The sequence below is a fragment of the Fusarium poae genome, chromosome 2, assembly GCF_019609905.1.
Source record: "Fusarium poae strain DAOMC 252244 chromosome 2, whole genome shotgun sequence".
In the NCBI taxonomy this organism is placed as follows: domain Eukaryota; kingdom Fungi; phylum Ascomycota; class Sordariomycetes; order Hypocreales; family Nectriaceae; genus Fusarium; species Fusarium poae.
In genome coordinates, this window is record NC_058400.1 from 2,261,057 (window position 1) to 2,277,479 (window position 16,423).

The 16,423-nt window shown below is 48.5% G+C and overlaps 7 protein-coding genes across 7 annotated transcripts; 2 read left to right on the forward strand and 5 right to left on the reverse strand.

Annotated features, from left to right (window-relative positions):
- Nucleotides 1-1,940: 1,940 nt before the first annotated feature.
- FPOAC1_004675 (uncharacterized protein) lies at nt 1,941-2,861 on the forward strand (the record flags this gene model as incomplete). Its single annotated transcript, XM_044849216.1, has 1 exon — nt 1,941-2,861. One exon carries the CDS (start codon nt 1,941-1,943, stop codon nt 2,859-2,861), a length of 921 nt encoding a protein of 306 aa, XP_044707926.1.
- Nucleotides 2,862-3,511: 650 nt separating this feature from the next.
- FPOAC1_004676 (uncharacterized protein) lies at nt 3,512-7,940 on the reverse strand (the record flags this gene model as incomplete). Its single annotated transcript, XM_044849217.1, has 2 exons — nt 3,512-7,727; nt 7,780-7,940. 2 exons carry the CDS (start codon nt 7,938-7,940, stop codon nt 3,512-3,514), a joined length of 4,377 nt encoding a protein of 1,458 aa, XP_044707927.1.
- An 872-nt stretch (nt 7,941-8,812) lies between these two features.
- On the forward strand, nt 8,813-9,447 carry UBC13 (Ubiquitin-conjugating enzyme 13; the record flags this gene model as incomplete). The annotated part of the gene is made up of 4 exons (XM_044849218.1): nt 8,813-8,865; nt 8,941-9,029; nt 9,083-9,214; nt 9,272-9,447. The coding sequence occupies 4 exons, from the start codon at nt 8,813-8,815 to the stop codon at nt 9,445-9,447; spliced, it is 450 nt and encodes a 149-aa protein (XP_044707928.1).
- A 533-nt stretch (nt 9,448-9,980) lies between these two features.
- Nucleotides 9,981-10,988, reverse strand: FPOAC1_004678 (uncharacterized protein; the record flags this gene model as incomplete). Its single annotated transcript, XM_044849219.1, has 1 exon — nt 9,981-10,988. The coding sequence occupies one exon, from the start codon at nt 10,986-10,988 to the stop codon at nt 9,981-9,983; it is 1,008 nt and encodes a 335-aa protein (XP_044707929.1).
- A 1,266-nt stretch (nt 10,989-12,254) lies between these two features.
- On the reverse strand, nt 12,255-13,001 carry ATP7 (ATP synthase d subunit; the record flags this gene model as incomplete). The annotated part of the gene is made up of 4 exons (XM_044849220.1): nt 12,255-12,284; nt 12,335-12,421; nt 12,472-12,867; nt 12,993-13,001. 4 exons carry the CDS (start codon nt 12,999-13,001, stop codon nt 12,255-12,257), a joined length of 522 nt encoding a protein of 173 aa, XP_044707930.1.
- A 561-nt stretch (nt 13,002-13,562) lies between these two features.
- Nucleotides 13,563-14,320, reverse strand: EGD2 (GAL4 enhancer protein; the record flags this gene model as incomplete). Its single annotated transcript, XM_044849221.1, has 3 exons — nt 13,563-13,896; nt 13,950-14,008; nt 14,081-14,320. 3 exons carry the CDS (start codon nt 14,318-14,320, stop codon nt 13,563-13,565), a joined length of 633 nt encoding a protein of 210 aa, XP_044707931.1.
- Nucleotides 14,321-15,050: 730 nt separating this feature from the next.
- On the reverse strand, nt 15,051-15,548 carry FPOAC1_004681 (uncharacterized protein; the record flags this gene model as incomplete). Its single annotated transcript, XM_044849222.1, has 2 exons — nt 15,051-15,365; nt 15,420-15,548. The coding sequence occupies 2 exons, from the start codon at nt 15,546-15,548 to the stop codon at nt 15,051-15,053; spliced, it is 444 nt and encodes a 147-aa protein (XP_044707932.1).
- Nucleotides 15,549-16,423: the final 875 nt, after the last annotated feature.

Below are 16,423 nucleotides of genomic sequence, written 5' to 3' on the forward strand. Positions count from 1 at the left end.
ACAAGACAATCCAGCCCAACACTCGAGAATTAATCACTCAAGAAACTGCATCGCTGGCGGCTATATCAAAGAACTCTTGACGAGATTGGGTACCGAAAGTGACCATATTGTTGCTATGCACACCGATGTTTCAAATCCAGCCGCCCGACAACAAATCCATTAGCCATTCTAATGTCCAGCACACCACCGCCACCCTTCTCTCGCCTGGGATCAATCCTCCTGTCTGTCTCATTCAAATCAAGGAAGATGGCTTGTTATGGCTTGCACAATAAGCACTGTAGGCAATCAAAATGCAAGCCTATCTTTCCGTCACACTCATACGACCACGGGTGCATGTTGACCAGATAGATAGTCTGGCCCTCGGACGTTTAGCCCAGTTCCCGATTTTGACAGGTCCATTTTGGAGAAAACGTGGTCTCGGGACCGAAATCAGCCACTCGTCTGCACCTGCTGATGCGTCTTAAGCGACGAGGTTGATCACTGTTATGGCAAATCATGAGCATGCGAAACAGTCCCAAGGTCACTGCTGCTCCGGGTCAGATCTCGCTGCCAATCACATCCCGACTTGGGTAAATACGTTCATGTTGGCTGGTCCCAGAACCATTACACTGGCACACCAATCGCGTACTCTCCCGCCTCAACTCTACAGACTCCACACGGGGTTACCCGATATCCCTTGCAGGTTCAAGCCCTCCCGCCTCACTTTAACCACCCAAACTCCCGGGTCCAACCTTTAGTATGTGATTCGAGTCCGTACCGTGCATTGATAACAGTACAGAGAATATAGTCCGACTGAAACGCTCTCACTTCGGCCTGGCAAGCAAGTCCCAGAATCAAGGTCAGACGGGAGCCAGCGAGTGATTCCACTTCCCTTCTCCTGTGCATACTGAGCTGAAAGCAATCATCTGGTACACTTTTATAGACCCACGTTCCCGGATAACCGTTCCCTAGACCTATGCTGGACAATCGACATCCCTAGTGCGATATTGTCCTGTACAGTGCAGTATCATCAGCGGTCACCTCCCAACGTGGTAGTGAACTGTAACCCTGTACTGAGTTACAACCTAATGTTCTCTGGCTTTAGCATTGCATCGGCTTCGCCCGCAGGTTTTGGACGCATGACTGGGATAATCCATCACGGCTCAACTCGCATCAGACCATCGACCAAGACAGCTCGCCAACACTCGCTCTGAAATAGCGAGATGTTTTAAGTCTTGGACCGATGCATTCCGCCAACTGTTCTGCTGACCGCTCGACTGTTACTGGATATGATACTATCTGTAATATTAACACGGATCGGAAAGAAAAGAAGATCAGTGAGCGTGTTTGACAAGATCGCAGACGACCGGGAAAAAGGGCCGGCGCGGTGCGGCGCTGGCTAGCTTTGCTTTTTACAAGACAGACAGGCGAACGAGAAGCGCGAAATGCTCGATAAAGTGTGATCGTCCACTAAACGTCTTGCACCATCTGCGGCTCACCCTGGTCTCATCACCATTCCCTCCCTTGGAGAGCAGCCTCATTGGTAGGTTGGCCGAGGGAGCCAAATCCACCATGTACCATGCTGCTATCGAACCGCTCTAAGGCGGTGTCGGTGAACCATCCCGGTTTTAGTAAACAGTGACATTGGGCAAGCATCTTGTCTGACGATGGCTTCACGAGGATCAACTATTTTTCCCGCCCCGGATATGCCGCAAACGGTCATGGCCCCCCCAACATGTAGGTATGACACCGTTTCCGTCTGTCCTCGTGAGAACCCCTGTGCTAGGATTTGGCACTATATATCCGACGTGGGTGGGATCCAAACCGCTGCTCATACATACGTACGTATCTCTTTTGGTTATAAACCTCAATGATCTCCGTCAAACTGTCTTTTCTGGAGGCTGCATACTCCGTTCACCAGAGTAAACATGCCCTTTTTTTCAGTATATAACTCTGAGACCATGCCTTTTTCGGACCCATCAACTTCATCCACCAGCTTCACTTCTTTGCCCCCCGAACTTCGCGTGAAGATATGGTCACGGGCCAATGAGCCTCGCATCGTTTTATACGGTGATCTAGCCCAAGGGAATGGGTCTTGTCCGTTACCAACTGTTACACAAGTCAATACCGAAGCGCGAGACGAAACTCGATTAGGATATGAGCCAATAGGCCGCGGATCGTTCTTGGACTTTTCCAAAGATATCCTTGTTTGCGATCATATGATCTCAGACCAAGCAACAGACCAGTATTTAGATGAACTAGCGCCCCGTGTCAGACGGATGGCCTTCTGGGATTGTTTCCCCGATGATGGACGGGTGCATATGCCTCATCGCTACTCCGCCTACCTATCTGTGTGCTTCAATCGACCGGGATACTTTGGGAGAATCGAGTTTGACCGATGCTGGTTCCCTAACCTGGATGAACTATGGATTGTGAAGGTGGGAGAAATCGACCCACGCTGGCGGGTCCCTGTGAACAAGCAAGCGACATACGAATCTCGGCTCAAAGAGCTGGCAAAGCAATTCAGGTACTGGGTAGAGGATGAGATCATCGAGATGGCACCTCTAGATCTCAGCGACCCTGATTCCCATGCTGTTCTTTACGAAGGCCGTTGTGGAAAAGAAGATTGTCACGAACTCAACCGGGGACGTACGAAGATGGTATCTAAGGTTGTGTTTCTCGATGGAAAATATAAAGCTCCCGATGACGGTCAGCAATGGGTACGAATCTTCCCATTGCGGGCAAAAGAAGAAACCGGTGATCAGATCCATGCAGATGAGTTAAGATGGGTTGCCATTGAGAGAATCTTGACCTTCAATCTACATCGCGAAGCCTGGAGCGAAGGTGGAAGGGAGATCAGACGCCGCAGACAGTTGACTTGAAAGCAAGAGTTGGACAAGATGTTGAGGCCAAGACAGTCTTTCCTGACACATAGATATGCTCAAATAACCCGACTAAGGGTTCATTGCGGGTGGTGGCTATGACACTGGTAAAAGGGGAGCAACAGAGCTGGAGCACGGAATGAGCGAACCATCTCGGTTCCCACGAAAGCATCGGATGTTGAGGATATACCGCGTAAATCAGAGTGTTATTATAAGGCCTTGATGCAGAGGCGGCAAAGTAGTACCCAGTCACTCCACCATGTTAGGGCATACAAAGGTATGTTGTTCTTATTTATTATTTAATATACTTGTTTATCCTGAATGCTAAAGTAGCAGTTAGAGTACGCAATACGTGCGATGAATTTCGAGGCTCGGTAAAACGGGCGTCTGTCGTACCTTTATTTTTTTGATACGTGCGGCTGGATAGCGGGTTTGGGCACACGACTTTTTGCAGAAAGAGATTTCCGTTACTGCTCATTTGTTATGATGTTAAGTATTCCTTTTAGTCAAGTTATAGTAGTTAAGTCACGAGCAATAGATTTCTATCTCATCTATCTTTGTAAACATCTCAACGCTATAATAGTAAAGACATATATGGCAAATATTCTACAAACCATGCATCCGGCACGCGTGGGTTGATGTTCTAGATATTACATTATGTTCCTCCGATCACCTCGTCTCAAACTCGAAGCCCTTGACCACTCTCCCGCCGATTTCCTCAATCTGTTACCAAGACTAATGCTGGCGGCAGAAAACCCTTGCATTCGCGACGGAACAGCAGGCTCTACTCTTTCCCAGTCGCGAGTTACTTTCACGTCCTCATCGCTATCTTCCATAGCCGGTCCAGGCAGCATCATCATATGCCTTTGTCCTTTGAGCATGGCACCCTGCAGTGCTGCCCATGACTCGACTTGACCGTCTGCGGCCTCCTCCACGCAATTGCATTCATCACCAGCAGGACATTGCGTTTCGCCCGCAGCATGCCACTCTGCTAGACATGCTTCATGGCTAGCACAGCCGCAGGCTAAGCAAGGAGGGAACAGCGCATCCACCGGCTCAAGACAATACACACATGTGAGCTGACTCTGAGTCTGATGGCAACGATCACATGTGCCCACAGCGCCACCAACCTTGGGGTCACTAGACGTGTATCGAAGAGGCTCCAATTGGATCTCATGTATACGGCACATGCCTGTGACATCCAGACCACGGCCTGATGCAAGCAAAGCTTGAAGTTGATCCTTCTTGCCCATAGCAATGGGAGATGAATTGGCGTGATTTCCACGATTCTTGCCATGTGCACTATCGTGACCAGTGGCTGGATCGTGGAAATCATCATCGCTGCGTCCACCAGTCATGTTCTCCTTGAGCGAGTTGAATTTCATGATCTCAAGTCTAGCAAGAGGTTGATTCCACATTTGCAGCATCTCAGCATACGCGTACCGGTAGCGAGCATGAGCATCCGCCTGACTGGACTCGAGCAATGGTATATTCAACCAGCCATCGTCGTCAAACGCAGTTTGATCCTCCATAGTGACAGATATCTTTGTAGGAACGAGAGGTAGGAACTCATCTCTACGGAACTCGTCGTCATCCAATGAAGTTCTGCCACCATTAGAGTCCATGGCAGTAGAGGCACTCCATGTGACATTGCCAGGGGCCAAACTACTGAGATATGTTTCAGCGGGGCTTGGTTTCTTTCTTCCGTGATTCGGGGGAGAAGAAGAGCTAACTCCTGCGAACGAGCGAGGAAGATTAGCTGCGAAAGCAGATGCCAACCCGGAGTTTGCTCGATTCAGGAACCGAGTGTTTGGGGATGTTGATACACTAGGTGGCGCTTCGACGTCTCCAAGATACCCTTTGAATCTATTTGGTGGTGTTTCTCCACAAGAGTATGAATTTGATGCTGCATCTCCAGCCCAAATGCCATCATCGGATGCTTGCGATCCAGCATAGTGGACAGGAGTATGTACTGTCATCGGTGTGGTGATGGCCGAGTTTGTATAACTACGACCGCCAATATTCCAGAGAGAGGCATCTGTTGGAAAGTAGTCCAGAGAGAATGCTGGGGCTTTCAGAGGAAGGGGAGTATCGGGTTGAGGTAGATGCGACTCAAAATATGCCACACTATCCGCAGCAGAGGACTCGCTAAATATGCATGAAAGCATTGCCAACATTTGGATGTCCGCAATTTTTTCAAAGTATGCAAACAGATCCATAATGAAGTCGCGGGCCAAAGGGTGCTTGCCCCATTTTACTCTACCTGATAATGCACCTTCATGTCTGTCCCAGAGCGAATCGTGAGGAGAAGAGTTGGCATTGCATCTTGAGACCACATCGTGAGCGATCACCAAGATGGAGTCACGACGCTGATTGTGTGAGAGAATCTCAAGTGGCACACCCTTGTTCAATAACAGCGCGAGATATCGCCAGACATCAACAAGATCACGGGCGTTGTACTTCTCAGCAACCTTTGCATTGTGCTCACACACTTCAGCTCCATCTCCAAATATTGCGTACTCACGCGCAAACTCCTCCTTTGAGGGATGAAGAGCACGGAAATCATGTATCGATATGAGGTTCTTTGGCCGACCAGGCCGGCGGCGACTTGTTCCCGTACCAGTACCAGTGCCAACTCCTGTGCCACCACCGCTAGACCGTATCGACCTGTCCTCGCTCCAAGTTTTCCTAAACTGGCGACTTGGGTGATACCAGAGACTTATCTTGTGCATTGACGTAGACTCTGAATCACTTGAAGACGAGGAGGAGGAGGAGGATCCTGAGGCAGAAGAGTCAGAATCTCCACTAGACGCAGAGGTGTCTTCTGCCATGAATCGCTGCCGGGGGCTGAGATCATGTGCGATTCTACCAAAACCAGCAAAGAAGGGTTCCCCCTTTGGACGCTCCCTGTAAGCATCCATTGTAGTTGTGAATAGAGCTCTGGCTTTTTCCTCTTTGGAAGGGAAGAAGCAGACTAGCCGTCCATTATGCGAGAATCTAGCACCGCACGTTCTAGGTGGCGGTGGCACGATGGTCCTGTTTGGAGGCGCAAGTGCAGTGTCAAGTTCGTTGTGCGGTGGGAGTTCTTGAGACATGGATGCTGAACCGCCCGCGGGTATGTCTTCGTCAGACTCACTTGAACTTTCATCTGCCAGACCATCAAGCTCATCATCAAGGTCCCTAACATTCTTGAAGAAAGTTGTGCTGCTTTCAAGATCAACCTCTCCTAGGAGATACGTGAATGCAACCTCGAGACAATTATGTTTTCTTTGCAAGAACTGGTCCGATAGTTGATGAATTTCACGATCAATCTTCTTGTGAGTTTCCGCGGGCATGAAAGACGACCTTTCGACGAAGAACTTTGGTGCCTTGGTTTTGGGGTAACCGATTGGTATATCGATGCGGACCTTGATGAAAATGGTGTCCCCGTCAGTTCCCCATGGTCCGTTCAACGAAGCATTCAGGGTCATGTTGTCCATATTGATATTATCCCACTTCACTTTCGGGAGCTGATGGCTAATACGCAGAAGTTCTTCCTGGATGGTGTCGGGTTCAGCCCACTCGTCGTCAGGATACCCATGGCCAAAAATACCCGAGTCTTTCGACAGGTGTCGTTTGACGCTTGTTGACGCCTTTCTCTTGGTCATGGCGATTCCCTTCATCCATCCTATCTGTGACTGATTGCGGTCGACAGCCCTTCCAGGAATCTTGGCCTTCATTGAAGGACCTCGCCATGCCACCGCCGCACGATGACTCTGGGTCGTTCCTGATCGCATTCCCAACGTTAGTGCACTTTGTTTGTGATAATTGGTCCCAGGACGGTGATCGCTCATGGTAGCAGATTTTCGATCACGGTCTGCCGTCTCATCCACTGTACGGAACGTTTTGTATGTAGCACCCTTTCGTGTGAGACTGATCGCCGGATCTGCCGGTATGCCTCGTTTGTGTCCAATGGCAGCAAAAGCCTTGGGATCAATACATTGCAGCTTTAGTTCATTGTCTGTACCCCAGGAGACGAGCTGGAATTCACGGTTATCTTTGCCATCGTCCGTTATACCACCGCGGCATCTCCACAGGAACTCCTTTGCTTTATGATCTCCGTGTCCAGGCCAAACATCAATTGGCTGAGTTGTCAACTTCGATTCTGGTTTGAAACGTGTGTCGTATAGATATAGATCACCTGGATCGTTTTGGGGTATGGCCAAGAGACCGTGCCCAAAGGGAGTGTGACGAGCTCTCCATACTGGGAAGCCAGTTTCAATGGTGTGCTGTAGAGGTTCCTCAGCAGTATAATCCCAGAAGTTGATTCTCTTATCGATGGAACAGGAAACAATGGATTTTTGGTCTGAGCGGTTCCAATCTAGACCGTAAATCTTGGACTTGTGGGCCTTGATAGATTTAAGAGGCTCAGAAGACCGGCGTTCGTCCCAGATATGCAGCCATCGATCATGGGCTGAAGCAAGTATGTGTGATGCCTGGCGATTGTACTTGACTTGTGATGCGCCGGCAGTCCAATCGCAGAAGGTAAGAACGGGCTGGCGTGGTCTTCGGAGGTCCCATGCGTGGATATAGCCATCTACTGAGCAAGTTGATAAGAGGTCGGGATGGTGAGCAGACCAGTTGACATCAGTGATGGCGCGGCTGTGGCCTTGCAGTGAGTGCTCGATCGCGCCTGAGCTAGAGTCTTCTCTTCGATTCAAATTCCACACAAGAGCACGATGGTTAGCGGCCGAGACAATCCAGTAGTCGCGAGCAGCAAAGGGGGACCATTGAACATCCACGACAAGCCAAGGAAGACCATGAGTTCTCAATCGTCGAGGGGGGCTATATGGCGAATCAAGGTCTATGATTGCGAGCCCATCAGGCCTTTTCGGGGTCAGCTAGATGTGTGCACATGTAGTTGTGTTTTCTAACTTACGAAGCCAATGCGACGTCTCGTCCTGCAGGAGAGATAGTGGCTGAACCGACCAGACCGTCAACGTGAATAGTACCATCAGATTCGAAGCTCTCGCTGTCATAGGCGGACTTAATGATCTTCCCTTTCTTAGGGGCATCAGTGAGTTGGTCGAATGACGGCATGGTGATGATGGATGTTTGGAGAAACTATCACGACGTGCCTCATGTCATTACGAGGCAGGAGTGTAGTATACGGCGATCTGCCACGAAGAAATTTCTGATCATGTCATTATCTGGGATAAAAGAACGAACAGATAGCTCTTAGTAGGGAGGGCAAACCCTGAAAAGGGGCCTATTGAAGGCTATTGTGGAAGCGAAGCTGTTTACAAAGGTGATGTTCATGAAGTTGGTTACTAAGTGAAGCTCGCGTTCCAGTGGTTTGTTGCTGGAAGGAGATGGTCAAAGCGCATTACGACGTTGTACAAGTGCCACCCTTAGGTACAAACCTTAGTAGGTACATCGCCCGCGGTTATTATAATTGGTCTAGGTCTAGCACCTGACAAAACAGCAACCTTCCTGTATCGGGCACATGCGTGGGACTCTTTTTGTATGGCAAAGAGCCTGAAAAGGCATCATAAGGTACCTAAGGGAGTGATGAGGCGCCTATTAATCTATCTATTAAATTATAAGGCATTCATTTCTTAAGAACTTTTATGATTCATACAGAGTTATTGTCATTTTTGTAAACGCTACCCCAGTCTTCTTTTTATCTTTCCCATACCTATCTTAAGTGACCCTGCTGTTTATTGCCCCTCGGTCCCTTCTGTCTTGCCCCGCCGTGACCCAAGGCAGTACCTTACGGAATAGTGCATGCCAACCTAGTAGTTTAAGTGCCCGCCTTATTTCAAGGATTCAACTTCGTCTTGACCACGACTCTTCACTTGTCACAGACACAAAGCCTACGACGACACGATACCGATACCGATATCGATACCAAAATTTACAAGCGTCAACCCTCGCGCGCACACTTACCCAGCTTGCATCAGTATTCCAAAATGGCTCTTCCAAAGCGTATCATTAAAGAGACAGAAAGGCTCATGGCCGAACCGTAGGTTATCCGTCCCAGACACAAGGGTCCTGTCTTGCGCCCTCACATCGCATCCTAACACCGCTCGCGATATAGTGTCCCAGGTATCAGTGCTATCCCTCACGAGGACAACCTCCGATACTTCGATGTTCAAATCCACGGCCCTGCCCAGTCTCCTTACGAGGGTGAGTTTTCCGTTGATACAGATCATCTCGTTCAACTCTGACCACATGTCCAGGCGGTGTCTTCAACCTTGAGCTCTTCCTACCCGACGACTACCCCATGACACCTCCCAAGATCCGATTTCTTACCAAGATCTTCCACCCCAACGTTGATAAACTTGGTCGCATCTGTCTTGACGTCCTTAAGAGTGGGTTCTATATCGAGGCATAATGTTCAGGTGCAACCCAGCTGACAAATCTTCCAGATAATTGGTCTCCCGCCCTTCAGATCCGAACTATCCTTCTCTCTATCCAGGCTCTTCTCGGTGCCCCTAACCCCGACGATCCCCTCGCTGCCGATGTCGCCAAGAGCTGGAAGGAGGACGAGCAGGCGGCTATCGCAACCGCCAAGGAGTGGACTGCTCAGTACGCGAAGCCCTGAAGGAAGTGTGAAGCAACAAGAAATAATAAATATTAAAAAAAGACCAGAATAAAGACTTGAACGGCCTCGTGTTTTCAAGTTAGGAATACAAATGCTGGAGTTCGGGGCCAACTGGTGTCTCATGGAGAACCTCACCCATCGGCTTTTTTTGGCTGGATACAAGAGCATTTGCAGGTTTGCGCTTGGCGTTGTCTTGTAGAACTGAGAGTTTTCGTTTGTCCAAAGCATACACAATAATTTTGACGATCTTATGATTGACGAATACAAGTTACCAATTGCATGTGACTGGCCACTTGTCTACCTCAGTAATATGTAACTCCATGTCCAGCATATACACTTTGCCAGCGAGATGCATAGGAGTGACTTCGGTTGTACTGAATTGCGAGTTCTAACCTCTGCCAAACGAACAACCTAAGTGAGCTGTGCACTGACTTGGACGATCTCTTCCTTCATGTCGCTCCTGAAGATTAGCAACCAGATGCTTACTACATGGTATCTATTGTCTAACATAGTTGCTCTCATTTGACCCTGTATTATATCGTCTTGATAAGCCAATTCAAGCCTTCTGTCATATGCTTTTCACACGTCAATGCAAAGTCCAAGTGAGGAGCTTTGAGCCAGAAAGTATGTGGCCACCCAACCTCAACCTGCAATTTGACTTCGATTCCTGCGTCTCTGAGGAGCATCCCATAGCACAGACCATCCGAGTAAAGAGTGTCATTGGAGGTGAGTTGAATCCATGTCCGAGGGTGTCCCTTCAACTCCGCTACGGGAACCTCCAGAGGGAGTTTCTCAAAGCCATCTCTTGGGATATCCCGATTCAGGTATCTATTCAGAGAGGAGATGAAAGTAGGGGATACACTTTTGTGGTATGGGCGCAGTCTCTCAGGCACAAACTCTTCGCCACTGGCCCTATCGGCTGTAACAGGACACCTTAGTAGCAGACCATGTATCGATCCTTGAGGAACCGTTTGAGCTACCGCAGATGCCATCTGCCCACCACTTGAGCTCCCGGCGACAATTATCCTCGCAGACGGTTCTTGCAGTGCCCTGAAAGCATCTAGGCAATCCGAAAGGCATGTTTTGGCTGGGTTCTGGGGCAGCAAACGATAGCCTACTGAGTATAGACGGACCTTGGCTGCCGCTGATTTGACGATATGCCGACACGAAAGCTCTTCACTATCTGCCTCGCCAACCTTTAGGCCTCCTCCATGGAAGAAGATAACTATAACCTCTGGTTCGTGACTCTCAAGCTCTAGTTGAAGAATAGGGATTGGATGGTCATCCATGGATGAGGGCACCGTAAGCTCATTCCTGACGAAACCCTGAGATAAATCATAGTCTCGAGCACCTGGCGCAGTCATCTGCTCGTAAAGAACACGACACTCTCGGGCATAGACTGGCTGTCTCTCTTGGGTGGTATTGAATGTCTGAGGAGGGCCCTTCTTCTTGACTTCATCCTCATGTTCTAACCAAGCGGGTTCTAAGGGGGGAGCAGTTTTGAAAACATAGCTCATGAGCTCAGGATCAGGAAAACTCATGGTTTCTAAGAGTCGAACGTTGTACCTATAACCAAAGTACTGGCACCGAATACATTCACACGAGGGATATTGTGGTGTAACAATGTAAGTGGTTAGCCACTACAATCAGGCTAAAACAATGAACTTCTACACGTGACACAGATTTACCTAGAAGAGACTATTGATAAGAGAATATATTCAATAGAGAATTCAATCCTAATATATCTAGAGAATACTTCGATTTAGGAAGTTCCGATTTCCCTGAGTGTACCTATGGAGCAAGCAGTATGGCCATGACTAGGTAAGATAGCGATTCTTTTTTACCGTTTCCTCGATTTCGGACCAAGTCTTGTTTATATTGCACTTCAAATGCAGGTTGACAGCGCTCCAACCTCGCTACCCTATCTTGGTATCTTGATTTGAGATATGTGCGATGGTCTATCAAGAGATATGTAGGTTTAAGATATAGGCTACTGGGTAGCAGAAAAGTTAGCCTCCTGGGTCTTAGGGTACAAAAATAAACAGTCTAAGAGGTCTGGCCTAAGTAGAATAAGCTGACCTACTAATTTCATCTTTCATGCTTCTAGCGGTCAATTCTTCTGACACCCTGAGCATAGGGTATACGAGTTATTTTCGTGGTAGAACACAAAACAGTGAATTAGACAGCATGAGTCGCTAGGTGCAGAAATACTATTCTTCATTTTTGATGTGATGCTCTCTTATTATCTTTTGTGACCCGGAACCGTGAGGTTTTGAATAGTGACGAAAAACATTAGATGTTGTAGGTTTTTCAAGTTACCTAGGTAGTTTAGTATTTTTGGGAACGCTTAGGAAATACATCACTCACATTTCGAGAAGATCGAAATTACGATTTGCTTGTTGAATAAGACGATATAGTTCTTGCTCGTCCTTGTTTAATGGCTTGTTAAATGGTATAAACTGTACAAAATTACCCGTCACGCACTTCTGTCTCATCAAATTTTAGTGTTGGAAACGTAAAGGCACTTAATAAAGACTTTCAGATAGATGACCAATTTTTCACTTGATAACTCATTGTGAAACGTAACGTTGCTCTAGGCATTGGATACCTACTAATGTTCTCAACACTATGCTACCTTCAGACACCAGCCTGAGCTGACCCGATCAGAGAATAAGATATTATGAAGCACAGAGAAAATTTTGTAGATGTTTGGGTATGAGGAAAACCTGGGTTCAGACCCCAGTTCTCTCTTATCTACAATGCTAGAGTACACAACGCGAAGGCGGAAAGGGAACGTCGCAATTCGTCTAAACCATAGCCAAGTCGCCAAACTTCTCCTGCAGTGGGTGTCAGTGCTGTTATATATCATATAACCTCTATAACGTACCTTGTAGCCTGGCACCATCCATCGGCCCTTGGAAACGAGCTGGTCGGTCTTCTCGTCGATAGACTTCTCGGCAGCAGCAACCTCGTCCTATGCAATGTGAGAATCGGTCCAATGGTCTCGAATATGGTGATACATACGACAGTGAGGTCCTCGAATGGTCGGGCCTCCTCGATGTTCTTGAGGGTAGCGGCGAGGTCCTTGAGCTCGAGGTCGACGGCCTGCTTGGTGGCCTCGGCGTTCTTGACGGCCTCGGCCTCGAAGGCGTCGATAGCCTTCAGCTGTCGGCTAACATCGTAGGTAACGGGCTTGAAGGCGTTGAATCGCTTCTCAATCTCATCGACGATAGCCTGGTTCTTGAGGACGGATCGGTACTGGGAGAAGTCGACGGTGGTGGGCTGCTCCTTGAGTTGCTGGACCTTGCGGCGGACGTCCTCGTTGCGCTTCTTGAAGGCCTGCAGGGAGGCAACGGTCTGGCCGCGGAGTCCAAGGGAGCTGGTGACCTTGGTCCAGTCAAGCTTGAGAGCTGCGCTTCGCTGTCGGAGAAGGGGAAAATTAGCTCATGATATCGTGGGACGTAGAGGCGCGGGATCGGGATCGGGGGAGAAGGTCGACAGCATCTGCGATCAGCAACACGCGCCAATTGATGAATTGAACTTACAGTCGCCATTTTGAGGAAGGTTGCGATGTCTAGAGGGCTGAGAGGTTGATCTTGATTTGATTGTTTGATGACTTTGCCGAACTTCCAGGGAACAACCGGGCGCTAGTAGGTCACGTGTATTGACTTCGAATATCCGGCGGGCAGCGTTTTCGGACCCCTCATTGATTGAGAGCTTGGGTTAAATGGAAGTTCAATTGAGGAAGATAATCAAAGTATAATACGGTTGCAAAATGAAAAGAAAGAAAAAAGATAACGGTTGCTGCGTCTAAATTATTTAGCAATGGCAACGTGCAGTTCTTCCGTCGCACCTAGATAGAACTCAGTAGTTTTGGATGATATAGACGATTATACAATCACCATTAAGTCACTGTTTAGGTTTAAAAATACAATATCACACATGCAATGACAAAAGTGACGTTTGACGGATGTGGGTGTTTCCCTTTGATTTTTTTCCGTTGTTTGACATCAACTCCATTCCGCAGGGTACAGTTCGCCCAGAACTAATACAGAGCCCAATGTTCGTCCCATGCACATGCTTTTGTGGAAGATCGTCCGGTCAAAAACTTATGCCTAGATACTTAGAGCCATGATGGAATTGACAATATCGTTGTCGTTCTCCTTCAATGCCTTGACAGCCTTGTTTCGGCTGACATTGGCTTGGGTCATGACAAGCTCGATGTCCTTATCCTCAAGTCCAGAGGCATCGACCTCCTCCTCATCCTCCTCCTCGTCCTCCTCGTCATCATCATCCTTGTCCTCCTTCTTCTCGTCGGCCTCAACAGCCTTGCTGGGCTCGCCGTGGTTGTGACCAGAGTGGTCCTCAGCGTTCTGGGAAGCGAGCTGAGCAGCAGCCGCTTGTTGAGCAGCGGCGTTAACGTCCTCAATCTTGGCCTCACCGAAGACGCTAAACCAAAGGTTAGAAGATAGTCGCTAACTGTATTTGTGAGACCGGCTTACATGTAGGTGTTGCTGTTGGGGGACTTGTAAACCTCGGGGGTGTTGATGACGAAGAGGATCTGGAGCAGATCGGTTAGCACCGTTCCTCAATTTACCCCTCCAGTGCCTCCTCGGGATTCCTCGTCACTCACGTTCTTGGGGCGGCGGAGAGTAACACGGGTGATGCCAGGGATGCGGGTGAGGTGCAGCTTCTCAAGGGCCTTGCGAGCCTTCTTCTCGTTGCGGTTGTGGATCACGGTAGAACCAGCGGGGAGCTGGCCCTCGCCGACCTCCTCAACCTCAGAGTCGTCGCTGGAGTCATCCTCGTGCTCCTGGACGGTGGTCTTCTTGGGCTCCTCGTCGGGAAGTTCTTCAACGCGGGGGTTCGACATTTTGGCGACTGGTGCGGGCACAGATGTTAGTAACTCTAGCTAACAGCAATTCTCTTCTGGCGAGATATTTGTGGCTTAAAAATGCTCCCAATACCGCAAAAATCGAGAGCCAAATAATACGATAAACGGGACCGCAGCTGCGTACTTACTTGTTTTTCTGGTCCCAGATACGTCTGTTTGCTGGCCTATTCTCTCACGTCCTCGTTTTGTGATGGGGATCTCGCACAGCGATAATTCTAGGGCTTGCTTGGTGGGAGGTGGGAACTAGGCGTATTAGGTAATCAAACTTTGCGTCGTTACTCCTCGGATCTCCCTCCAGATTGTCAGACTGACGAGGGACGGAAAACAATGGACATGGAGGCGGTAGTAGTAATTGATTAAGGTTAATATTGGGGTAGATATCGATCAATTGACAAACAAGACAAGCAGATGATGCAAGCACAGCGGAGAGTAGGGGGTATTCATTTCATTTTTATTTTGGCTACACTTCACAATGAATCCATGTTCTTTTTGGTGCTCCTCATGCTTTGAATTCAGTTGATCTCAGAATTTCCGTATTGACGCCGTTCATCTTGAAGAAGATGAAATGTGGCATACAGCCTTCCAGAACGGAGCGAAAAGAGAATCCAGCAGCCTCTATACAGCCGTGATTGTGTTTCGCCCTGTTCCGTGCCACTTGATCTAAACCCGACTTTCAAGCACCTCCCGTGACTCCAGCTAAATAACCCATTTATGCGGAGGCCTTGACCTTGGCCAGAGCCTTGCGCTCTTCGAATCGTCGCTGCTTCTTGAGTCGGAGCACCTGGAAACGCTCGAAGTCGGTAAGAGCCTTCCTTCGCTCCATCTGGTCCCGCTTCTTGGCCCAGTTGGTCTGCTCCCACTTGGAGTCGATCTCGGACTTCTCCCAGAGCTTTCGGACGACACCAGTTCGGGAACCGCGGTTCAGGCCCTCAACAGAAAGAGAGGAGAGGAGAACCTTGTTGAGGGGAACAGCTTGTCGGGGAGTGGCGAGGCTAGCGTTCGCGGAAGGACCGTCGACGAGAATCTATGGCGAGGGTCAATATCGTGTGTTGCTGCAATCGAAGCAGGAAAAACCTACTCGCTTGTGGTCGATGATCTCGACGATCGTGGCCAGGTGGCCAGCGAAGGGGTGGTCGCCGTTGATAACAACGACTCGGCCAACCTCAACGAGGCGCCAGTTCGAACCCTCAATGACTGCGTCGCCCATTGTGACGGTGATCTATATAGTTGTCGATTAGTCGAAATGTTCAAAAAAAAAAAAATCCGCGCGCGCAGTGTCTATTCGGATTCAACTGCAATCGTAGGGGTCGAGGTTCATACCAGTTGTCGATTATGCTGTCCCGTTAGTTGGTTGTTTGCTGGAGCCGCGGACCTTGAAATCGCTAAGGTCTTTTTGATGGTGAGCAGAAAAAGAACCTGTGCGTGCCTGCCCTAACTTTCGGTCTAATTTATCGGACTAATCTTTGACCGTCCCGAACGCGAACGGAATACCCGACAACAGTGCACGGGCCAGGTATGCGAGAACTTCAAAAGAAAATTTCTGGTCGACTTGAAGTTTTCTGTAGACAAACTCCCTTCTCTTACAATTCAAGAGGTGAGCATAACGACAAAGACAAGATCTCGCTGGGCGCATCAAGGTAAGCTTTGAGCATTTCTTTTTTCCTTTCCTCGCTTCAAGATGAGGTAATTTGCGATTGATTCTACTGGATGGCTCTCTTTCGCCGGAGTAGCTAAATCCGGTGGATAACTGATATTCAATTCTTACATATTCTGAAAGCACCAAACCTCTTATCATTTTAATCTTGCACACTCTGTCACGCTACATAGACTAATCAAGACAATAGTGATACACTCGGTATTAGTACCCCTGATAATTTGCAAAGCTGCCAGTTGGCTTGTCTTTGGCCCATTAGATGAATATCTGTGCAATATGAATACAACATACATTCCCAAACTTCATTCAGATCTTTAAAAACTAGTGATGTATTTGATGATCCCATCTTTTGACAGATGTCTATGCGTCTTGTGTTTGATATTTCGACTGCACGTTGGACTTGTTGGCATATGTCAAAACTGATAGAT